General features: G+C 41.8%; 1 protein-coding gene across 4 annotated transcripts in view; it reads right to left on the reverse strand.

Annotated features, from left to right (window-relative positions):
* LOC109409613 (Kv channel-interacting protein 4) overlaps nucleotides 1-26060 on the reverse strand; it is a 353865-nt gene that overhangs the window by 53089 nt on the left and 274716 nt on the right. For 3 of the 4 annotated variants that reach the window (XM_062850898.1, XM_062850899.1, XM_029873587.2), the window contains exon 4: nucleotides 12305-12496. In XM_062850898.1, the coding sequence (XP_062706882.1) occupies nucleotides 12305-12496 (192 nt within the window). The remainder of the gene's footprint in view (nucleotides 1-12304; nucleotides 12497-26060) is intronic. The other variant, XM_062850900.1, reaches the window with a different exon arrangement.

Raw genomic sequence — 26060 nt, forward strand, 5'->3', positions numbered from 1 at the left:
TGTCGGCCACACCATCAACACCTCAGCATGATCCGCCAAGGATTCGACACATTACCCGTGTCAACACCGAAGCTCCATCATTGCAGGAGATAGAAACAACCATCCCTGAAATGAAATCGAAGAGGGCCCCGGGGGTCGATCGCATATCAGCTGAGATGGTCAAAGCTGACCCCGTAGTATCCGCACAACTGCTGCATCAATTATTCTGCAACATTTGGGTAACCGCGACATTTCTGACCGACTGGATGCAAGGCGTCTTAGTAAAGGTACCAAAAAGGGTGACCTGACTGTATGCGATAATTGGCGGGGCATCATGTTACTGTGTATCGTTCTCAAAGTCCTCTGCAAAGTGATCCTAAATCGGATACAGGAGAAGATTGACGCAACTCTCCGACGGTAGCAAGCAGGATTCCTTGCCGGACGATCCTGTGTGGACCATCATTCTGGAGAAAATCAATGAATTCCAAGAGTCTCTCTACCTGGTGTTCATTGATTACGAAAAAGCTTTCGACCGTCTCAATCACGGAAACATGTGGGAACCCGAGCAGAAGGGAATAACAACAGCATAAGAAAATGTGTTATTTTGGCAAAATAACTGAGTAATGAAATAAGTTATTTTCATGTTATTAACATAACAAATTATGTTATAAACTTAGCTGTCATAAGCGGCAAAATAACATAAATCATAACAAAAAAATGTTCCTGGAAGACCAATTTAATAACATGTTTTGTTAGTTCGATAACAACATAATAACAATGAATTTGGGAAATATTTCAATAACAAATGCTGTTATTTGAAAGTTATTGATAACAATCCGAAAGCAAAATTAGTTATGATTAGTTTAATGTCACATAGTAAAAGTTCGGACAGCGGCACGCGTGTAAATCAAAGGGATACCGCTGTCCGATCACTTTTGCACATTTTTCAACGCCTTGTCACGCCCAGGCCTGTGAATGAAAACATTTTGTACTTTGTACACGTAAAATTCTGCATATTAGTAGTTCCGTGTCAAAAATTCAGCTCAATCCATCAAAGCAAACCATAGTTACAGCATCTCAAACATGGCCATTTTGTATGAAAATCGGCGTTCGTCCGACCAATTTTGCACTACAGTTTACGTAACTAAATACTAAAAAAGGAACATAAAACAGGTCATAATTATCGAAGTGTTTACAAAATAATAAACTGAAATGCTCGTTCAGTCCTAATTAGAGCAACTAATTAAATCATACACACGGTATGCTGTAAACAATGGGTTGTAAACAAAATCTTGAATGATGTAGTTTCAATTTCAAAACTTGTTATTGTTGTGATATTGTTTATTAAATATTTGTACACTCTCAATAGTATAATAATAAAATTTGTTCCATAACAAAACATATGATTAAAATATTATTTTATGGATGTATATCAATAGCTTGATCATAACAAAATAAGATTGTCAAACAAAACATGTTATGGAAAACTTATGCCTTGATAAGTTAATAATAACAAAACAAGATATAAAAACAGATTATGTGATTTGATAGTTATTAGTTTGATATTCCCCTCTGCTGGGGAAGCCTTCAGGCACAAGGGTGTTCCAGAGAAAATCATCGGCCTCATTGAAGCACAGTACAGAGCATTTTCGTGCAGAGTACTGCACAATGGAGTGAGGCAAGGATGTATACTATCACCCCTACTGTTCCTCATCGTTATCGACGAGATCCTAGTAGGAGCGATTGACCGTGAACCAAATCGTGGATTGCTGTGGCAACCCATTACCATGGAGCACCTAAATGACTTCGAATTGGCTGATGACGTTGCACTGCTAGCTCAACGGCGCTCTGATATGCAGAGCAAGCTCGATGATCTTGCCAATGGCTCCTCAGCGGCAGGTGTTACCAACAACGTCAACAAGACTAAATCGTTGGATGTAAACACGGTCAACCCTTCCAGCTTTACGGTAGCTGGGCAATCAGTGGAGAATGTCGAAAGCTTCCAATATCTTGGTAGCCAAATGGTTCGGTGGCCGATTGCGGCACCATGATCGACATAGGTGCACGGATCAAGTAGGCGAGGGCTGCTTTTGCGACTTTAAGAAATGTATGGAAAAACAACCATATCAGTCGACGCACCAATATACGAATTTTTAACTCGAACGTGAAATCTGTGCTGCTATACGCCAGTAAAACCTGGTGTGTATCAGTGGAGAACACTCAACGGCTGCAGGTCTTCATCAATAGATGCCTGCTGTATATAATATGGCCTCACAATTGGATCTCCAACGTGGAGCTTCATCGTCAATGTCATCGAAAGGCGATAGCGACAGAAATTCGGGAGCGAAAGTGGAGGTGGTTCGGCCACACTCTACGCAGGGGCGGAAACAAAATCTGCAAGCAAGCGTTAGATTGGAACCCAGCAGGACATCGCAGCAGAGGCAGATCCAGAGGCTCATGGCGGCGCAGCCTCAATAACGAAATCAAGCAAGTTGATAGAAATTTGACCTGGCCACAGGCCAAGGTGATAGCTGGCAATCGCCCAGGAAGGACATCTTTCAATTCGGCCCTCTGCACCACCGTGGGTGCCCAGGACTGAAAGTAAGTAAGCAAGTCATATGTTAAGGAATTTTTCAAACCAAAAAAACTGTCATTAATGCAATCAAATCAAATTTCATAAGGAATTCCAGTTACTGTTCTAGGAAATGTTGCATTCTTATGGATTTAATATTTTCATGTATTACTCTTAGGAAAATCCATAAATTACATGCATACATAAATTACAAAGTACATACTTATTTTCATGTATTACTCTTAGGAAAATCCTTAAATTATAAAACGCTACAGGAGAACAGCGAAATGCAAACGCTCAAAAAACATTCAAATTGTAGAGGTACCGATGACGTCGAATCGTGTCCGACGGTCACCGCCACATGCGCGCGAGTGACCTTACCTTAGGACAAGAGTTTACTGATCAATGATAGGCTATGTATGGATTTGTAAAGGAGGAAAGTATATACGAAAAAGTAAACATTGAATTTGTAGATTTGTTGGAGGTGAATTAAAATAAGTGAAATTAAACGATAACTCTAACAATTAAAATATACCGGGGTGGTTGTGGTCTAAATAAAGCAGGAGTATTAGAATATCAGGCTAACGGTGATAGCAGCAATAGCAGGCATCGATTGATTGTTTATTACGAGGGCAAACTATCCATGTGAGTTAATCAAATATGTTTGATATGAGCGGATTAGTTAATATTAACCCATTAACGCCCGAATTATGCCACAATCACAGTAGATGTCTGATTTTTTCTGGAGTACCTCAACCCCATAAAAGAAAGTTATTGCAGTCATTTAAACGGAAATCTACGGTGAAATTTTCGTTTTATTACACAGTGGGGCATATGAACGTGAAATGTTGAAAAAAAATTTTTTTTTGCGCAGCTGCCTCATTTCTATGAGCTATGTAAATCTATTTTAGATGACTGATCACAGTTGATATTCTCCTAATAAAAAAAATACAGTTTGAAGTGTTCCAGAAATGGATTACATTAGTAATAACCAAAACAATCTGCTAGTAGCTTATCAATGGATAGTTTTCAACAGTTTTTAGGCATTTCAATATGCATCATTCTAATAAGGGGCCGTTCATAAACCACGTAGACTTTTGGTGGGGGGGGGGGTCTGGCCAAAGCCTACGCTCCATACAAATTTTAAAATATTTGTATGGACGAAAGTCTACGAGGGGGGAGGGGGGTGGTCTGAGATGACCAAAATTCGGTCTACGTGGTTTATGAACAACCCCTAAGTTCTATATATAATGGGTTGATATTCGGCATTCTAGTAGTATATCCTGCCCACCGTATCCTTCTGGCTTTGTGAGCACGTGGCTCACCCTCTCATGCCACACACCGTTATCTAGTACAGAGCGAAAGATTACCTTAGCACTCGTCATTCAAAAACTCCAAATATTTGCAATTGTTCTTTGAGCTTGGTTTATGTTTCATTTTTATAAAGGACCACCTTATAAGCATTCTGCTCATCTCATTCTCCCGCGCAGAGCTATGGACAATCATGGACGAAAACGGCTTTCCTGGGAAGCTGACTAGACTGATAAATAAAAGCAACGATGGAGGGTGTGCAAAACTGCGTAAGGGTTTCGGGTGAACTATCTAGTTCATTCGAATCTCGTCAGGGACTGCGACAAGGTGACGGACTCTCATGCCTACTCTTCAACATCGCTCTGGAAGGTGTGACACGACGAGCCGGGCTCAACAGCTGGGGAACGATTTTTACATAATCTGTTCAATTTGTGTGCTTTACGGACGACATGGACATTATCGCCAGAACATTTGGAAGGGTGCAGAGCTATACACTCGCCTGAAACGCGAGGCAGCAAAGGTCGGACTGGTAGTGAATGCCTCAAAAACAAAGTACATGCTGGTAGGCGGAACCGAACACGACCGGTTCTGTCTGGGTAGTAATGTTACGATAGACGGGGATATCTTCGAGGTGGTGGAGGAATTCGCCTACCTCGGATCCTTACTGACGGCTGACAACAACGTGAGCCTTGAAATTTGGAGGTGCATCATCAGCGGTACTCGGGCCTACTATGGGCTCCAGAAGAAACTGCGGTCGAAAAAGATTCACCCACGCACCAAATGCACCATGTACAAAACGTTAATAAGACCGGTAATCCTCTACGGGCACGAGACATGGACCATGCTCGAGGAGGACCTACAAGCACTCGGAGTTTTCGAGCGACGCGTGCTAAGAACGATCTTCGGCGGTGTGCAGGAGAACGGTGTGTGGCGGAGAAGGATGAACCACGAGCTCGCTGCACTTTACGGCGAACCCAGCATCCAGAAGGTGGCCAAAGCCGGAAGGATACGGTGGGCAGGGCATGTTGCAAGAATGCCGGACAACAACCCTGCAAAGCTGGTGTTTGCAACGGATCCGGTTGGCGCAAGAAGGCGTGGAGCGCAGAGAGCACGAAGCCGGCTTTTCGGGCCCGTAATGAAGTTGATCATCAATATTAACTTCTTTTCCCGATCAGCCTAGATAGCTGTGTAGTGTCGGTAGCGGTTAGTTCAACTGGCTAAGAATAGCACTACGGACCGCCTGTTCCAGTGGTAGGAATCCACTAATCAGGTGACCCCTAATTCATGGTGTTATGCGGCTTTACGCTTACCGTGCCTAGGAATGAATGGTTAGGGGGGTCTTATAAAAACCTAATCGCAAACGGAGCCTGTGGAGTACCAGGGCACCCTCCACAGTATTTGCCCTTACTGTGCTAACCGGAGCAATAGCGCGGTGGACCTTGTGTTTCTCCGAGACAATCAGCTGCCTTCTTCAATCTCATACTTGAGGCTGAATAAGGGCGGGATTATGAAGATGTTATTAATTAGTTTAAATTTTCACCTATATGGTTTCGCATTATGCGTTTTACACAGTGTATTCTGTGCATCCTCGCCTTTGGCGCACTCAAATCGATACCGATCTGGCTTTATTGTTGCTGTTCTTTTTTGTGCTGTGATTGTTAAGAGTTTACTACACAGTACAGGCAACCGTCCAACCTTCATGGTATCTGGTAGAGAGGAAGTGTTAGACATAACGCTTTGCTCTAGCAGAATTAGTCATGAGCTGACCAATTGGCATGTGTCAGATGAAGAATCTTTATCTGACCATCGCTACATCTTGTTTGAACATGTGAATGTTACTTCGCAAACATTGCGTTTCAGGAATCCCCGGTCAACCAACTGGGATTTCTTTACCGATTTGGTTGCAGCCAAATTTCATGGATACTCACCATCAATTGACACTCCAAGTGATTTAGATGATGCCGTTGATACTACAACGGCCTTCATCATGGAGGCTTTTGAAGAAGCCTGCCCTCTGCGGTCTGTGAAGACCACAAGAGGAACCCCTTGGTGGAACTCCGATCTGGCGAAGCTCAGGAAACAATGTAGAAAGAATTGGAACAGACGACGTTCAGCTGGATCGGAGGCTTTCAGGTCGGCTCGCAAGGCCTACCAGAAAGCTCTTCGGTCTGCTGAACGATCCGGCTGGAAAAACCTTTGTACAAATGTTTCCAGTCTGAGTGAAGCCAGTCGATTGAACAAAATCCTTGCAAAATCTAAGGATTTTCAAGTGAACGAACTTCGTTTGCCAAATGGTGATTTCACTTCCTCTGATGAGGAAGTTTTGGAATGTTTATTCAGTACACACTTCCCCGGATGTGTGGATATTACATCTTCGGATGAACCTGATGTCTTTTCTTGTAGTTATGATTCCTTAGCTTCGGCTCGGAGTATCATAACTTTAGAATCGATTGAATGGGCACTTAATAGCTTTGCTCCTTTCAAATCTCCTGGGGCAGATGGGATTTATCCTATTTTGCTTCAGAAGGGATTTGATCATTTCAAACATGTTTTGAAACAACTACTTGTTTGCAGTTTTGCTACAGGGTATATTCCCAAATCCTGGCGGGATATTACTGTGAAGTTTATTCCGAAAGTGGGTCGCGCGTCGTATGAAGAAGCAAAGAGCTTCAGACCTATCAGTTTGACCTCTTTTCTTCTGAAATGCTTAGAACGCATAGTCGATCATCACATCCGTGATGTTGATCTGGCCAATGTGCCTCTTCATGTGAACCAACATGCTAACCAATCTGGAAAGTCCACTGTGACTCTTTTACACAAAGTTGTTTACGATATCGAGAAGGCATTCGCTCAAAAGCAATCCTGCTTGGGTGTTTTCTTAGATATCGAGGGTGCCTTTGACAACGTGCCTTTCGATGCCATATTGGAAGCCGCACAGGGTCACGGTATATCTCCAATGATTTCCAATTGGATTCACCAAATGCTCAAAAACCGACATCTCTTCTCAACATTGCGTCAAGCGGCGATTAGGAAATTGAGTGTTTGTGGATGCCCCCAAGGGGGAGTCTTATCACCACTTTTATGGAATCTCGTAGCAGATACGCTTTTGAGGCAACTCAATAATAGCGGTTTTCCTACTTATGGTTTTGCCGACGACTACCTAACATTGTTAGTCGGTATGTGCATCAGCACCCTTTTCGACCTGATGCAAAACGCTCTTCAGGTAGTTGAGGGTTGGTGTCGCCAATATGGCCTTTCGGTAAATCCGAGTAAAACATCTATTGTTCTTTTCACGGAAAAGCGAGACCGCAATGGTGTTCGAACATTACGTCTCTTTGATTCTGAAATCAATGTGACTGAACAGGTAAAGTACGTTGGAGTCATTCTTGATTCCAAGCTTTCCTGGACACCTCATGTTGAGTTCAGAATCAAGAAAGCTTGTATGGCCTTCGGGCAATGCCGGCGAACCTTTGGTACAACTTGGGGTCTAAAACCCAAGTATATCAAATGGATCTACACAACTGTTGTTCGGCCAATATTGGCCTATGGATGTCTTGTGTGGTGGTAAAAGGGCGAAGTGAGAACGGTCCAATCAAAGTTAGGCCATCTCCAAAGGATGTGCTCAATGGCGATGTCTGGAGCGTTCTCTTCAACACCCACGGCAGCGCTCGAAGTTCTCTTTGACGTTGCCCCACTACACATTCATCTCAAACAAGAAGCACTTTCTTGCACTTACCGCCTATGGGTACTCGGTTTACTAAAGGAAACTCCTGTGAACCGCAGTTCAACACACACCTCGTTGTTTCCACTTTTGGTGAATTGGGACAAAGTTGTCCTTGCTCCAAGTGATCTTACAATTGCTTGTAATTTTCCATCTAGGACATTTTCCACGAAATTCCCTTCCCGGGAAGAGTGGACATCTGGTTATCTGGAAAGAAGTATTTCAGACGGCATCGTATGTTACACTGATGGCTCCCTTCTCGAAGGTCGAGCAGGTGCTGGTGTTTATTCTCGTGAGCTAAGGCTGTATCAGTCTTATTCACTTGGCAGACACTGCACCGTTTTTCAGGCCGAAATCTTTGCTCTTATGTGCGGAGTGCAATCAGCACTTCAGCAGCACGTAATGGGCAAAGTAATATACTTCTGTTCAGATAGCCAGGCTGCTATTAAAGCACTTGCTTCGGCCAACTTCAGGTCGAAGATAGTTATCGCTTGTCGAACTCAAATTGAGGAGCTGAATTCAGCAAACGCTGTTCACCTTGTATGGGTACCTGGCCATTCTTCCATCGCTGGAAATGAATTGGCTGATGAGTTAGCTCGCACTGGAGCATCACATGACTTCATTGGCCCTGAGCCAGCTATTCCGGTATCCAAGTGTTGGGTGAAGCTTCAGATTGACACCTGGGCTGCCACTCAGCACAAACAATACTGGAATAGTTTGGAGTCATGTCGTCAAACAAAATTGTATTGTACTGAGCCATTTCTAGGGGTGGCAAAGTATCTAACAAATCTGTCAAAGCAGAATTGCAGCATGCTGGTCAAAGCATTGACTGGCCATTGCCGACTCAGTTATCACATGGCGAATATTCAGCAAGCTGATTCATTTGCATGTGATAGCTGTGAATCCGATTATGGAACTTCGTATCATTTAATATGTAACTGTCCAGTTTTTGCGCAATTGCGTTTACGAGTACTCGGGAAACACTTATTAAGTGAAACTGACTTCAGAAACCTGAATCTTCAGGACGTTCTGTTGTTCTTGACCCGCTGTGGTAAAGAGCTATAGGCTCTCTTTACGCTTTATGCATTATCACAGTGCCCTTCTCAGGGCGCTGTTCGAACCCATTGTGGCACGCTTATGCGTTATTACAGTGTCCTTTTCAGGACGCTATGTGAACCCATTGTGGTACGCTTTTGCGAGTATGACGATCCTATTCCCTTATCTGTCCTTTCCCATGTCCTATCCTTTTTCCTTCCCTTCTCCGTCAGGTAAATGATGAATAGGCTCGTGTTCATGGCGATGGCACAAATTTCCCGAATGGAGGAGAACGTGCCTCTAGAGCCGACCTACTGATACCTGATACCTGATACCTGGCCAAAGCCGGAAGGATACGGTGGGCAGGGCATGTTGCAAGAATGCCGGACAACAACCCTGCAAAGCTGGTGTTTGCAACGGATCCGGTTGGCGCAAGAAGGCGTGGAGCGCAGAGAGCACGATGGGTGGACCAGGTGGAGCGTGACTTGGCGAGCATTGGGCGTGACCGAGGATGGAGAGCGGCAGCCACAAACCGAGTATTGTGGCGTACTATTGTTGATTATGTCTTGTCTTAATGATGTGGAACAAATAAATGTATGTATGTATGTATATTTGCACAAAAATATTTCAAAAATCGAACATTTTACCATATTTTCCGCATTTTCTAATTTTTAAGAGATGTCCAAAATTTTAGGATTATTGTTTAAACTTTGAGATGAATGTCCATGTTAAATATTTATTTTACAAAAGAAAAAGTGCCATTCCTTTTTCTGAGGATTTATATAGTATCTCCAAAAATAAAATTATTTATAATTCGAATAAATTATTTTTAAGGATGTTTTGAACATACAGGGGGTGGCCAAAATGTTTGGGATAGGAAACTTCTTGTTCTCTCTCAAAAAAAAAATCAACATGCTATAACTTTTCATAGAGTGCATCAAAATTCTCAAATTTTGACTGTTTACCAACCTATTATATGTGCATCATTGGTACACATTTGGGCACGATTGGTTAATCTTTCGCGAAGCTAGAACCGTTCTCGTAAAACACTATATTTTAGACAACTAATCATTGAACTGTCATATCTTGGAGACCAGTGAACCAAATTGAATAACATTTTGAGCGATTATCAACAATATATTAATGCTTGAAAATTCTTCAAAACATAGGTACCTACTTTTAAACGTTAAAAAAGTTATGATGATTTGACATTTACACCCATATAGAGGGAAATGAGTCAAATTTACAATACCGCATAAAAAATACTAAATGTGTTCTTCCTTTAATCTAAATGGGCTCTAATATATCATATTATAGATATCTTTAGAACAGAAGTAGCAAATCTTTGAATATCAAAAATAAAATGTAATGACATAGATGTGAATTTTTTTTTTCGAGAAGGATCCAAAAAGTGTCAATCCATTATAACTTGTTTGAAAAGTATCAATGTTGTGGAGAATTTTAAAGCATTAATATATTGTCGATAAATGTTCAAAATTTCATTCAATTCGGTTCTTTGGTCTTCGAGATATGACAGTTCAAAAATTAGTTCTAGACGAACATTTGAACGGGGCCTATCTGCTATGCATAAACAAACATGTTTTTGTCTCTACAGGGCCTATCTGCATCCACCTACGCACATCAACACCCTCATCAGAAAGTGCTCTTCAAGCTATCTGTTAAGGGTGTTGATGTGCGTGGGTGAATGCAGATAGGCCCTACAGAGACAAAAACATGTTTGTTTACAAAAAGCAGATAGGCCCTTTTCAAATGTTCGTCTAGAGTTGTCTAAAAAATTGTGTTTTACGAAAATGGTTTTAGCTTCGCGAAAGATTAACCAATCGAGCTTAAATTTGTACCAATGATGCACATATAATAGGTTGACAAACAGTAAAAATTTGAGAATTTTTGATGCGTTCTATAAAAAGTTACAGCATGTTAATTTTTTTTTTGGGAGAGAAAAAAATTGCCTATCCCAAACACCCCCTGTGTATAGTTAATTTCCGATACACTCCTTAAATGCATTTTCACATTATTTGGTTTTTGATTTTTATTATTTAATAACGGAGCACTAATACATGGTATCTCCGAATTTATTTTTTCTGTTGGGAAATGTTTATCAGTTTTCCGAAAATATCTATTTCTTTTTTTAAGTTTCACATAAAAAATTAATTGATAAATTTGATCCTTCCTCTAATTGTGTATGACCGTTATTAAAAAAAAAAACAAAAGAGATGAACCAGCCTTGGGCTGAAAATCTCTCTAATAAAGATACCTAATCTAACAAAAACCAAACTATAAGGAAATGTATACAGTTTCATATTAGGATCACGAAAATTGTAAAAAGGATCACGAAATTTTCAAAATTTCGCGGTTCATTTCATGACCAACGACTCTACTTTTCTCTTCAAATAAACGGTTAAAAGAATATCGCCTGAAATTTCTCTAATTTCCGGTACACATTTATCCCTGAATTAAGTTAGAAATTCTTCGTGAAACTCCATTATAGTAAGTACCTACAGAAATTCTGCCATGAACGATGCGATGACGTTGATTTTCATTTGTTTTCTATGCTTCAACTGTTTTTCTTTGAATTTTAGATTTTTTTTCACAAATTTCACCACAGATTTCTTCAGACATTTCTTACCGTGATTATCCATAAAGTTATTCCAAAATTGCAATGTGGATTCCATATAAAAATTTGACAAATGCTCATTTAGCTGGATATGTTAGAGAATTTTACTAAACAAAAAAACTGCCGTTAATGCAATCAAAAAAAAAACTTCAAAAATTCCATAAAGATCTCCAGTTACTGTTCTAGGAAATGTTGCATTCTTATGGATTCATTTGGGCTACTAGTATTTTCATGTAAGGCTGATACAAATTATATTTTGACTTTTTGTCCACCCCCCCCCCCCCCCTTCAAAAAGTTTTGGCTGGATTTTGCATTTTGAGGGGGCAGACAAAAAAATATTTATCTAAATATCGAGTTTTGCTAAAAATTCTTTAACAAATCCGATGAATTTTTAATATTTTTCAGATTAAATGCTTTATTATTTTTATCCCCCCCCTTGACCAGCCAAAGAGTGGTGGGACAATAAGTGAAATAAATATTTGTACCGGCCTAATACTCTTAGGAAAATCCATAAGTTACAAAACGCTACAGGAGAACAGCGAAATGCAAACACTCAAAAAACATTGTTAAACTGCTTTCGATTGTTACTGTATACATTCGCAAACCAAAACCCGAGCAAAACTGTGGAATAAATTGAATAATTTGCTTTTCGGTGTTTTATTTCACACGCGGACTACGATTCTCCCACCAATTGTGTGTGTGTGTGTGGTTTTCGGAACAAATAGGCACTGAAACTCGCGTTTAATTAGCCGAAACACAAACACCCAATGTCAACAATCGATTTCCCAGCTGAATCTGCGTACGGTTTGGATCGATAGTCACACAAGCTCCTCAAGCACTGGAAAATCTAGGTCAAATGAGATGGACAGCGAAAAAATCTCAGTCACAGACGCTAAAAGCGGGCTACCCGTCAAAGGCGCTGCCAAAATTCATTTACTCTCGAGATCACGCATCACTATCATTACTCCCATAATCGTTATCATCACTATCATCATCATCATCATCACTATCATTCAGGAAGGGCTAGCCCTGATGTACTAACTGTCCTTACCACCGAGCGGGAAAAACTGCGAGTAGATGCCCTTGAAGGTGTCCTCCTTGACGATTCCGGTGGGGCACTCCGCCTTGAAGCCGCGGTATATTCGCTTGATTTCGTCCTCGGTGAAGCGGGCGGTTTTCGTGAGCTCCACCAGCGAGTCCGGGTAGTAGCGCTGGGGCACCGGCAAATCTTCCGCTTCAGGTTCTACGGGCGGGGGAACGGGAAGGAGAAAAAGAGAGAGAGAAAGTAAAGAATTTAGAGCCACATTTAGGGGTGGATAAGCGTAGTGTAAATATTTCATCAGTTGCCAGGAATGGCCATCATCGCTACCACCTTTACCGCCTCGCCTCGCCACACCATTCGCCTAGAGAGCATGAGACGGCGTGGTGGTTAGCAGAGCAGCGAAGTAAAGTTAAATCTGGCAAGGTGGGTGTCTTTTACAATTTTCTTTCCGAATCAGAAACGGCAGCGAGAAAGTGGTGAATTGCTTTTTAGTGGCTATATAGCCTGCCGTAAAATCACCATCACCTTCAAATCTGGTGGGGTGATGGAAATTGATTCCAGCCACCATCGTTTTGGAAAAGTTTTACTCTATGTGGGGAAGGCATTGCTAGGGAAAAGTTGCTGGTTCAAGTACTTTAAAACTGTTTAAGATTGATAAGATTCACGAGCATGAAATGGAATTAATACGTTTTTGATAGAATCGACTTCCATCTTACAGACTAAATTCCCATCAATACGTTGGTTCTTAAAAAGCTCACACATATTCAAAACTGGGTCTCCAGTTAGCCTAGTGGTTAAGGCTTTGGACCGCCAATCCGGAGACGGCGGGTTCGATTCCCGTTCCGGTCGGGAAAACTTTTTCAACTCCCTAGGCATAGTGTATCATTGTGCTTGCCTCACAATATACAAATTAATGCAATGGCAGTGAAAGAAAGCCCTTCGATTAATAACTGTATAAGTGCTCAAAGAACAGTAAGTTGAAGCGAGGCAGGTCAAGTCCCAGTGGGAATGTAGAGCCATAAAGAAGAAGAAGAAGAAGAATATTCAAAACTTCTTAGTTTAAGATTTTGTTAATTGCTTTTTTTTTGTTTATATTAACGTGTATTTTAACTTAAATGCTTATTCTATACTAGGTTGATTGTAAAAAATCTAATCAAAACCTCAGTTTGCTACAAAACCATAACGTTTATACATTACCACATATTCCAAGATGCAGTCAATATGGCTGCGATTGATTCGAATACAGACGTTCTTGGGTTTAATCCCTGCCCAGCCCAGCGCTTTCATCTTATTTTGTGTCTTTCAATCTACCATTTCTCTGACTGTGATATATTTGCCCTTTGTGAAACATGGCTTTCTTCTGAAGATGAACTCAATTTCCACAATTTTAACATTATACGCCAGGATCTAGATGACCATTATGGGGGAGTTCTTTTGGGGATCAAAAAGACTTACTCATTTTATAGAATTCCAATCGTGGCGTAGAAATCGTCGCTTGCCAAATAAACGTAAATGGTAACGAACTTTGCGTAGCTTCCGTTTACATACCTCCAAGAATTTCAATTAACCGCTGAAATCTTTGGAATGCAGTTTCTTCACTACCACATCCAGTTTCAATTCTGGGTGAAATGAACTCACATGGTACTGGGTGGGGCGAACCATATGACGATCACAGGGCGGCCATTTTCTATGATTTATGCGACGATTTCAACTTGAATGTTTTGAATACAGGTGAAGTGACACGTATTGCATCTGACGGCAAAGAAAGTCGTCTTTACCTATCATTGGGATCAAGTTCACTATAATTCGATTGCTCGTGGAAGGTGGTCGAAGATCCTCATGGTAGTGATCACTTGCCCACTAGGTAGTGATCTTTTGGCCTCACTAGCAATATCGATTGGCAACAATTTGCCGCAGCGGTATCCTTTGGAGTTGAATCATTCAATCCACTCCCACCTTTAGATGAGTATCGATTCCTGTCTGAATTGATTTACGCGAGTGCATTAGAATCACAAAAAAGCGTGTTCCAAGTGCAACCTTCAAAAGAAGACCAGCCACACTAGAGACTGGGATGATGATTGTACCCAGTTATATCATAAAAAATCTGATGCTTTCAAAGCTTTTCGTAGGCATGGTACTACAGATCTTTATCAAGAGTACGCTAAGCTTGAAAGACAGCTGAAAAACCTACTGAAAGCAAAAAAGCGTAGTTATTGGCGATACTTCATTGAGGGTCTCTCAAGAGAAACTTCGATGACAACGCTTTGGAGAGTGGCTCGCAACATGCGAAACCGCTCATCCTCTAATGAGAGTGACGAATACTCCATTCGCTGGATATTCAACTTCTCAAAAAAAGGTCTGCCCAGACTCGGTTCCAGCTGAACCGCTCTCTTGGGAAACTTCCTCAGGAGACGGCTCTCTGGACAGACCATTCTCCATGTTGGAGTTCTTTATGGCTCTTCTTTCATCAAACAATTCAGCTCCGGGACGCGATATGACAAAGTTCAATCTTCTGAAGAATCTCCCAGATATCGCAAAAAGACGATTACTGGACCTGTTCAACTCATTAATGGAGAACAACATCGTTCCGCTTGAATGGAGACAGGTCAAAGTAATAGCTATTCAAAAGCCTGGTAAACCAGCGTCTGATCATAATTCATACCGCCCTATTGCTATGTTATCATGTTTAAGGAAATTGTTAGAAAAAATGATTCTATCGCGACTCGACCATTGGGTAGAATCGAATAACTTGCTTTCAAATACACAGTTCGGGTTTCGCAAGGGTAAAGGAACAAACGATTGTCTAGCATTGCTTTCAACAGATATCCAACTGGCTTTTGCGGAAAAGGAGCAACTGGCTTCAGTTTTCTTGGACATTAAGGGCGCCTTTGATTCAGTTTCCATAGGCATATTATCAGAAAAACTGCACAATAGTGGACTTCCAGGAATTTTAAATAATTTCTTGTATAATTTGTTGTCAGAAAAACATGTGAGCTTCAATCTCGGACAACTGACAACTTCCAGAATTAACTACATGGGCCTACCCCAAGGCTCATGATTAAGTCCCTTGCTTTATAATTTCTATGTGAAAGACATTGTCAGTTGTTTGGAAGGTCAATGCATGTTGAGACAACTTGCAGATGATGCTGTGGTATCTTTAAAAGGCCCACATGCAGAAATGTTGCAAAGACCATTGCAAAATTCCCTAAATAATCTGTCCGGTTGGGCAACAGGTTTGGGGATAGAGTTTGCTCCGCAAAAAAACTCAATTGGTTGTTTTTTTTTCCTAAAAAGCGGAATCCAGCCCAATTGAAACTCAAGCTTTTGGGAACAGAAATCGACCGTCTTTAACTTCGAAATACCTTGGGGTCTTTTTTTTTCCTTCTAAACCATAGGGGGATAATCTGCTCAACAGACACCCTAACAGGAAGGTTAGGGTAGTGTGGGGCTGAGGCCGTCTTCTACAACAAAAGTAAAATCCAGGACTACTCTCACCTCGAACCCACAAAACACATTCCTATGGTCGCTCCCTTTGTCCTCCGAAGGCGGACAGGATCAACCCCGCCCGCGTTCAACTGCTTGGCAGACATCAAGAACTGATGCCCACGTGCAACCCGATCTGCCCTGCTCAAGGCAAGGGTATCACTACCCTTCAGGCCCTATCAGCTGCACCAGAAGGTTGCAGACCGCGGGGTTTCACTTGCCCCGGCCCTTGCCGGAAACCCCTTTCCAACCACGGGCTCGAATCCAACCCAGTAGACCGACGCCACGACAGCACCGCTACCGGGACTTCCTCTACGCGGCTACTTAATCGCTGTAAGAGTCGAACTCGACCGCAGGGCACCGATATGACCTACGAAGCCGACTCCGAACCCCTGGACCACCTCTTGTACTGCATCTGGACTAGCCATTCTCCGAGTCCACGCGCCACCTCCTCTGTAGCTCCCAGACGATATGGGTGGTAGCCGATGAAACAGCATTCCAGCCAAATTCATCCCTACACATTCTCTGGACAAGATTGTCCGGAGTTGTGTCCTCTCTGCATGTGGCAAGCATGCGTTCACGCAATGTGCGAAAACACGGGCACACGAACAAAACGTGTTCCGCCGTTTCCTCTAAACCAGCGCACATTGGACATTCGGGAGAACCTGCATGCCCAAAACGGTGTAGATACTGTCGGAAGTAACCACGGCCTGAAAGGACCTGTGTCAGGTGGAATGTAACTTCCCCGTGGCGCCTATTAATCCAACTTTCTACCTCGGTATCAACCTATGGGTCCACTTTCCTTTGGTGGAACTGTCCCACGCGCGCTGCCATTTGACAATAGAGGCCGTCCTAGCAGTCCTGCGTATGCCTCTTGTGCCGCGCATTTTGAAGTACTCCATGTACTCATTCATAAGGATGCCGATGGACCATACCAGTAATGACGCAGATAGCGTCGTGTGAGAAGGTACGGTACGCTCTCGCAACCCTCAGGCACATCAGCCTGTAAGTACTTTCCAGCTTACTACGGTAGCATTCAGTACTTAGCGCAGTGCCCCACGCCGGGCCGCCATGCTTTAGTATGGACGTAGCGACACTAGCCAGAATCTTATACGCTTACTGGCGTACACTGAAGAGCTATTGGACATCATCCGGGACAGTGCCGCAATAGCTGTGGAGGCTCTTCTACAGGCATAGTCAACGTGGCTACCGAAGGTGAGCTTATTGTCGATCATCACGCCCAAGTGTTTGACGGAGCGCTTCGACGGGATAGTGCACTCGTGTACACTGATCACCGCCTGCTGCTCCGACTTTCGATTGTTCACAACCGTCACCTCAGTCTTGTGATGAGCCAACTACAGTTTCCTGGACCTCATCCACGCCTCCATATCCTTGATCGAGTGGTCGGTAGTCAACTTCACCTCCTCGATCGTTTCACCGTAGACTTCGAGCGTATTGTCGTCGGCAAATCCGATTATCTTCACTCCTATTGGGTACTCTAACCTCAATTCCTCGTAGTACATGGTATTCCATAACACCGGACCCAGGATGGAACCTTGCGGGACTCCTGAGGTTATGTGAAAGCACTATCAACCCACCTCTATGTCGTAAATTAGTACTCGATTCTGGATGTAACTTCCGAGAATCTTGTGCAGGTACCCAGGTATCCCCTTACGTAAGAACGTATCTGCAATAGCAGACCAGCTGGCGTCAGAAAAAGTATTCCCTTTATCCAGAGTCACTACCGCACAGAAACGAATCCCCCTTCTCTTACGCTGGAGTGCTATCTCGGCGGTTTTTGATACCGACAAAATAGCGTCTACGATCGACCTCCCCTTCCGGAAGCCGAACTGGCTGCTCGAGAGACCATTTACATCCTCAGTGTACCTTAACATTCATTTGAGGATGATCTTCGAGCATCTCGAGCGCCGAGACCAATATCTATATGCCGACGTGTCTCTTGGTGGATTCCACACCTTTGGCAATTGAACCAGGCTCTACCGCTTTCAAACATCTGGGGAAACTTACTCGTCCAGGCATTTCTGCATAACAGACCTGAACATCCCGGGAGCATCTGCAATAGCTACCTTCAAGGCCATGTTTGGAACTGCGTCCTGATCCCGGGTAGAGGTAAAATACTGACGATCAAAACATGATATTGGTTTGATTGACATAAGAGATAAAAGATCTGAAAATAATATCTGGAAAATGTTCCTGGAACATCTGAACAATATCAAAATATGCTATTTTTGAGCTCTTTTCATCTACTCGGGATTGGCAGTCTGATAGAGACCCTCAAAGCAGGCCTTTTTGCCTGCCCTTATCTTAGTCTTCAGTACGACACATGTTCGTGTTCACTCCATACGGTGCCTATCCCGTAGGCAGGTGTGGTGCAGAACCGGAATTGCTTAAGCCCACGGTGCAGTATCATAACGTCCAAGGCCATAATGTCCCAGGAATTTATGGCGCATTTTTCCGTGGCATAACGTCCGAATATGCAGATACGCCATGAAGTCCAAGTAAAGAAGGCATATGGGATTTTATGACACATCCAAACTGTTGGATGTTATGTCGCCAAAAAACGCGACTTAACAACCGGGACAGTATGGCCTCGGACGTTGTGATCCGGCCTCAAGCCCACCAGTAAGCCGGTGGTATTCCATTTCTATGGTGGACATGCCTAGGCGTTTTTACATCGTACGTACGAGAGAGCACCGCTACCAGCTCGTCATCGCTTAAACCACTCCCTAAATACACCTTCTTTGAATTATGATGTCTTCCACCTGCGAGAGCTTGGCATGTGCCTACCATCATCTTCCTATACCCACTGCTTGCTGTTGTTGTAGTCGATACTGTAGCGAACCGCCAGGTGATCGCTGTGAGTGTGTCCCTTGTTTACCCTCCAGTTTAGACTACTTGTTCTCTGCACTGTGATTTATCAGCTACGGATCTTCTAAAGGCTGGGCACCTTGGAACTCCCGTATCAGAAGGCCGACTCCAGAGGCACGTTATCCTTCATTTGGGACATTTGTGCCGCATCGCCTACATAGTTTGCTCCTGTCAGGGCCTTTACAGTCCCATGACTTGTGTCCTGGTACCAAGGCTATATGTATCACAGTCGAGCCCTTCGGTAGCCGAACGGCTGCTGTGCCACCTTCACATCGCGCTGTTGAGGCACTGCCGTGACGAGCTCTTCTGCGTCAGTGATCTGCACCATCAGAGTCGCCTCCGCTGTAAGAACCCTCACCTCGACACCCTCGCTAAGGATCTCTTCCGCCAGACTTTTATAGGTGGCGACTTGCGCTTCTTATCGCGCTTGAGCACGAGGATCAAAGCATTTGCACGAGTACTTCTAATACAGTGCACGTCGGCTCCCAGATCCACGAGTTTGGCGTCGCTCCTCATCGCCTTCAAGACTTACGAGTCCTTCGACCGTTAGGTCATGATGACGAGCGCGTACCCCTCTAAAGAACTGCTAGAGTAAGTACTGTTGGAGTAAGCAGTGATCACCTCTCCACACACCTTAGCGTGCAATTGAGCTGGTATAGCATTAGATTGACGAAAGAGTAGAAGAAGACGCACATCGACTTACGCTTTGTTTTTGTTTACAACCTGTTTTAGTGTTTAGCTGACCGTCGAATGAGTAGTACCCAATATACTTGATTGTTATTGTTTTTCTCCGGTGTTTTATTTCAATTGCAATTCCTGTCGGTAGTTCCAACAAGAACAGTAAAGGATCTGGGAAACCTAATAGCTACCGGAGCAGTGGAAGTAAGAGATAATCTTCCCCGTTCATAAAAGGCAACCATTAGGCATGTAAGCACTTCAGTGTCATCACCATTTTAATGCCGCCTACAAAGTGCCATGCCAGATCATCTTCCATGGACTGTCATCCAAAACAAATGAGTTCGTGGGAAGTTAACAAGCCGACTCCATCGACGGTCTGCCGACAACGAAACAGATCTTTGCGTACGACAAATCCTACAGAAATGTCGTGAATTCTATGTCCCAACCAGGGATGAGAAATGTACTGGAAATAACGGTTACCGGCTGTACATTTGACATTTTTCCACACGAACATCATAGGCCCAGTCAAACTCAAACTGTTCGAAAAATAAATGTCATAACATTTTTTTTCCTGCAGCCTTCTTCCTCGAAACGGTTTCCAAGTACGAGAGCGCCAGCACTCGAGCACAACGACGACAAAAATTTCTGTCTCTCCCGTTTTCGCATTTTTCTGCGTTTCAAACCGCTTCTAGACAAACTTCTTTACATGCACCACATAGCTAGGAGTGTGCTCTAGCTATTTGTACAAATCGATTTAAATTATTTATTGAAACAAGTGAGTTATTAGCAGTTGAAAATATTTGATATTTTTCGCAATCACCCGCCTAAGCATGACTGCTCATAAATATTTTCGTGGGGAAGCGAAAACCATCAAGCGTCTGCTTAACTGCCGTCGGCGCGGCGTCTGATGGTATTGGTGCTGCCGTTGTTTTGTTTTTATTTTACTGCCAGTATCGATGAACAGAAAAGAGAAAAAAGTATTTTTGCCATCCCTGGTCCTAACGCAATACCTTTGCATCGAATTCAAGGCAGCATACGACAGTAGGGACCACATAGAGCTAATCGTGGACGAAAAGGAAAGCTGACCAGACTGGCCAAAGCAACGATGGACAGTGTGCAAACCCGAGCAGAAGGGAATAACAACCGCATAAGGACCTGTGTTATTTGGGTAAAATAACTGAATAATATAATCGATTATTTTTAAGTTATTAACATAACAGATTATGTTATAAACTTGTCTGTCATAAGCGGCAAAATAACAAATATCATAACAAAAACATGTTCTTGGAAAACCATTTTAATAACTTGTTTTGTTAGTTTCAATAACAACTTAATAACAGTGCATTTGGAAAATATTTCAATAACAAATTTTAATATAAATTTGTTATTGATAATAATCGGAAAGCAAAATGTGTTATTATATCAAAATCGTAACTAAGTAAATTATGATACTTATTATACAAAATTATTCACTTTGTCTCACAAACCCACAAATAACATGAGTAACAATACTGAAAATGATCGAAAAATACTACTTCCAGAAATTTCTCCGAGAGTTCTTCCACTAGGCTTCTCCAGAAATTCCTTCAGAATTATGAACAGAATCCCTTCAAGGATTTCTCCAGAATTCCCTGTAATTATTTGTCCCGAGTTTCATCTTGAGATTTCTCTGAAAATTTCTTTGAGAATTTCACCAGGAGTTTTTTCCGAAGAATTCTCCTGGAGTTTTTTAAAACATTTTGCCAAGAATTCTGATAATTGCTCAGAAGTATTACTTTGGAATTTCTAAGAAAATTGCGCCAGGAGTTCTTTTGAAGACTTCTCCAGGGTATCGAAGGGCTCCTCCAGAACTTCCAAATGTTTTTTTTTCAAATATAAGGGTATGTGTTCCACCATTAATCTCACCTCCCATATTCATCCTAATCGAAAACAAGCGATTGCGGCACCGATTGATTCCGTTCTCTTTGTTTTCATGGGTGCTCACTTCTTACAAAAAATACAAAAATAAGAAACAAAACAAACAGCGCTTATATCCTTTGTTTTTCGTAGGATGAAAATGGGAGCCACATGCTTAAGAAGGGAACCAATACCCTATTTAAGGAATTTCCAGAGGATTCGTTCAGAAATTTCCTTCCTAACTGAATACAAAAGTGGAACAAAACAAAAGAATAGATCATTATTATCGAATTGTCGCTTTGATTTCAATACTTGTTACTGTTGTGCTATTGTTGATAAGTTGATCAATAGTTCAACAATAACAAAACTTGTACTTCAACAAAACATGTTATTGAAATGTAATTGAGTGAATGTATATCAATAGCTTGAATATAACTAAATGAGATTGTCCAACAAAATTAGTTATGGAAAAGCTATGCCTTGATAATTAAATAATAACAAATCAAGATATAAAAACAGGTTATGTGATTTCGTAGTTATTAATTTGATATTCTCCTCTGCTCGGTAAACTACGTGAGAATTTTGGTTGAGCTATCTAGTTAATTAGGATCTCGTCGGGAACTACGACAAGGATAGGGCTACGACAAAGCTCCAATGTCTACTCTTGAACATCGCTTTGGAGGATATAAAGCGACGAGTTTAACAGTCGAGGAAATAGATACCCCAAGGAATGTACAAGTAATGTAAGAGCTATAGCAGCGCAAGTTTTGGTTGTATAGTAGTAAATTTGACGTTATTTCAACACAATGTTAGAATAACGTCAAATTACAACCAAAAATTGCGCTGCCATAACTTTTATATGACATGTGTGTTACTTGAGATTATCGCCAGAGCATTTGGAATGGTTGCAGAGCTATACTGCCCACATTCGCATAACAGTCCCGTGTGAATAGGAAACCCAGCAAACATGGGACTGTTATGCGAATGGGGGCAGTATACACCCAACTGGAACGCGAAGCAGCAAAGGTTGGACTGGACTGGACAGGAATTTGTCAAAACGATGAACATGATGGTAGACGAAATTGAACACGACATGATTCGTCTAGGAAGTAATGGCTAATGGCTAGTAATGGCTAGCTTGATACGGCTAATTAAACAATGAAAACAATATGAGTAGTGGAATACGAAAGCGCATCAGTGGAAATCATGTCTACTATGAGTTCCAGAAGGAGATGGATGAACGACAGCTCGCTGCACTCTACGGCGAATCCAGCATACAGAAGATGGTCAAAGCCAGAAGGATACGATGGGTGGGCAGAGCATGTTACAAAAATACCGTACAACAACCCTGAAAAGTATCAACTGATCCAGCTGACACAAGAAGGTGTAGAGCACAAAGAGCATGATGGGCGGACCAGGTAAAACATCTAGGTAGATCTGGCAGCTGTCAGACGTGACCGACGTTGGAAAGATGCAGCTGCAAACAGAGTGTCATGGCGATATTTTTTTTACTAATTGCTACCAATATTTAATGACGTATACACAGTTAGAAAAAATCACCGACTTCGGTAATGTTTTACCAAAATCTCAACCGTTAAGTTTGTTTTACAGGAAAAAAATCGGTAAAGGTAGCAACTTTAACCGAAGTTCGTTAGAGTTCGACAGATAAACGGTAATATTTTACTGAAATTTGTTATTTTCTTACAGAATTTCGTTAGAAATCCATTACCGAACGCTCAGTGGTTGAGATTTCGGTAAAAATTACCGAACGCGATTAGCTGTGTAAATGAAAGAAATGTCGCGACCAAGCTCCATTATTACAGAAGCTAGAAACAGCCATCCAAGGCTTGAAATCAAATAGAGTTCGGCAATTTAATAAATAAAAGCAAAATGGTTTTGAAACGGTTTTATTCGATATATTACTACATACGTACATTGATAGCTAATTCAAAAGTTCGTCCAAGAGTGCAATTTTCCTCTCATCGTCATCATCCGGGTGTAGTACCGTATTGTGAGAACCTCTGCATATGCCACAGCTAACCATTGTGTCGCACGTTTTTCCAAGATGTCGGTTACTGAAGCAAATGTGGCAAATTCTAGTGCGATATACCACTACTTCCAGTCGTTTTTCAAATGGAAGTCCTCGAAACTTCTTACAAAAACGTAAAATATGGTCATTCTTACAGTAGTAGCAAACAGCGTCCGTTGAAATGCCTTTGTGGCTGGTTTCTAACCTTCGAGTAGTGGCCGTCTTCAACAGTATGGACTTCATTGAGTACCACGTCTGCTGGCGGTCCACTTTGTCCAGGTCGTTTTGGAAAGCGTTCGATGTCTGACTTTTAAGTAGATGACCCAACAGTAAACTGGAAAGGGCATTGGTCTCGTAACCCAAACACTGAAGCGCCAAAATGTGATTCTCGCTGTTTTCAACTATTGACACCAATTCTCTAGATGTCATTCTCTCAGACACATTTTTCTTGGCGAATAGTTCCTCAACGTGATATCGGGTAGCTGCTTGTTCGAATCTTACACGCAAAGTTTTCCACAATTCCTCGATTGTAGCACAAGCGGGAAGTTGGCTCCGTATTTCGCTGGACACCTTCATGTTGAACACTTTGAGCTTTTTAGCTTCGCACAGATCGCCATTCTCCAGAACACGTTTTTTGAACTCCACTTGGAACTTGGCCCATCCACACACCTTTCCGTTAAACTTTGCCACATCTTTAAACTCGTCTACTGTCTTTCTCTTGGAAGCCGCCATTTTTTCACTATTCAACGAAAGCAATTTCTTCCGGCATTCGTCAAACACAGCCTCGATCCGCCTGGCAGCTTCACGATACTCTTCGGCGTCTTCCTTCGGCAGCAGCTTGAAAATATGTTCCAGATGCTTTATGTATAGTTCGCGTAGGTCATCAATACAATCCAGAAACCGTTCCGAGTCGCGCAGAGGATTGTAACTGATCAGGTTTACGTTTGTGATTTCTTCGAGAAGCTTCTGGGCTCTGGTTTCCACCGCGAGAATACATCTTCCATGGACGAATCCGGTAAAAAGTAAATCTACGGACACTGATCGCTGCAAATTCGTTGGTGCCATTGTTGAACACAATGGCGGAGTAGTCATAACGTGACACGGACCCAATATTTCAATGTCAATCTATCAGTAGATCACATGGCACTGAGCGCGTAGGAAGCTTATTGGTGATTGGGAGAAGGTATGGTACGGTGACCTTCTGCATTGTGTTTCGAGAGCAATGTATAGATGAACAGTCAGGGATGCCAGTCAGCCAGCAGCCTTCAAATCTAGTTGAACATTTTAAGAGAACATGATGTAGGCTATTGCAGCGATCTTTGAATAATTTAATATTAAAATTAGATTTTAAAGGTGCTAAATCTAATACCACACTAATTATTATCGAATGTATCGAAATGTAATGAAAATTAAAGATCAACAGTGCCAAGGAGAAATACAATTCATCAAGGTGCTTTTGTCAGGGATTCAACACATACACTATTCTGCCTACCTAACTACAAAACACAAAAATAAGCGATTAATACCAGAACAATCGACTCATACCAGAAAATTCAAAAAACATTTTCTTATTGTAGTCACATTTTTGATTCTTGAGAGATTTGCGTGGTCTGTGACACCAGATTGGGAACCACTGAATTTCCAACACCACTTTATTGGTGATATAGCTCTTTTGCCATTTAGGCCAATCTGAAACAGTTGTAACTATTTTTAGTTGATATTTGGAGCATCACTTGGAACAATTTCTGGAGCAATTCTTAGCGAAAATTCCAAGAGTAATTTCTATAGTAGTTCATAATGCAATTCCTGGATTAGTTTATGTGTCAATTTTTGTGGCAATCCCGGGCGGAATTCCTGGAGCAATTTCTTAAGAATTTTCTTAAGCAGGAATTTCTTAAGCATTTGTGCATAAATTCTTGGGAGAGTTTCAAAAGGAATTACATCATAACTTCTTGAACAAATTTCTGGAGTAACTCCCAAAGTATTTTTTGCAAAAACAAAATCAAGGTTGATTTTCCTTTAGAAATTCCTAAAGGAATCGATGGAAAAACTCTTCAAAAAATATTTGAAGGAATGTTCTGAATGGTTTCTGGCAAAAGTACATTTCCTGAACGAAATCAACTCTTGGAAGTATTTGGGACAGTAATTAAGGACATGCTGGAACTCTACGCAAGTGTTCTGAGTTTAGCCCCCAGAATAATTCCTGGAACAATGATTTTTGAAACAATGTTCCGAAAAAATCCTGGACACACTGCCAGAGGAGATCATGAGAGATTCATTGGAACAATTGCTGTATGCTCGGAAACCCCCTGAAAAATATCCAAAGAAATCATTTCCTGAAGCAATTTCTGGAAGAAATTCTGAAGAAACTCCTCGCGATGTGCTTGTAGGAATTCCTACTGAAATTTTTAAAAAGTCTATGAAAAATTTGCAGGAGTATATTTTATAAAATTTCCTGAAAGGGTTCCTTGAGAAATTTGTGATATACCGGAGACATTTTTGGAGCCATTTTTGCAGGATTTCAATGAACCATTCGAAGGAATTTCTTGGGAAAACATTTCAGGAAATCTGGGAGAATTGGGTGGAAATTTTCCTACCTGAAATCTTTGAATAAATCATGTATCAATAGCTGGAAAAAATAATAAAGAAATTCCAAGAGAAGCTTCTTCAACAATACCTGAAGAAATCTCAGGAGAAATTCCTGGGAATTTTCTAAAGGAATCAAAATCGAAATCTTGAAATAGTTCAGAACTATAGTTCCTGGAAGAAAATATTTAGAGGAGTTCTAGG

This window comes from Aedes albopictus, chromosome 2, assembly GCF_035046485.1.
Source record: "Aedes albopictus strain Foshan chromosome 2, AalbF5, whole genome shotgun sequence".
In the NCBI taxonomy this organism is placed as follows: domain Eukaryota; kingdom Metazoa; phylum Arthropoda; class Insecta; order Diptera; family Culicidae; genus Aedes; species Aedes albopictus.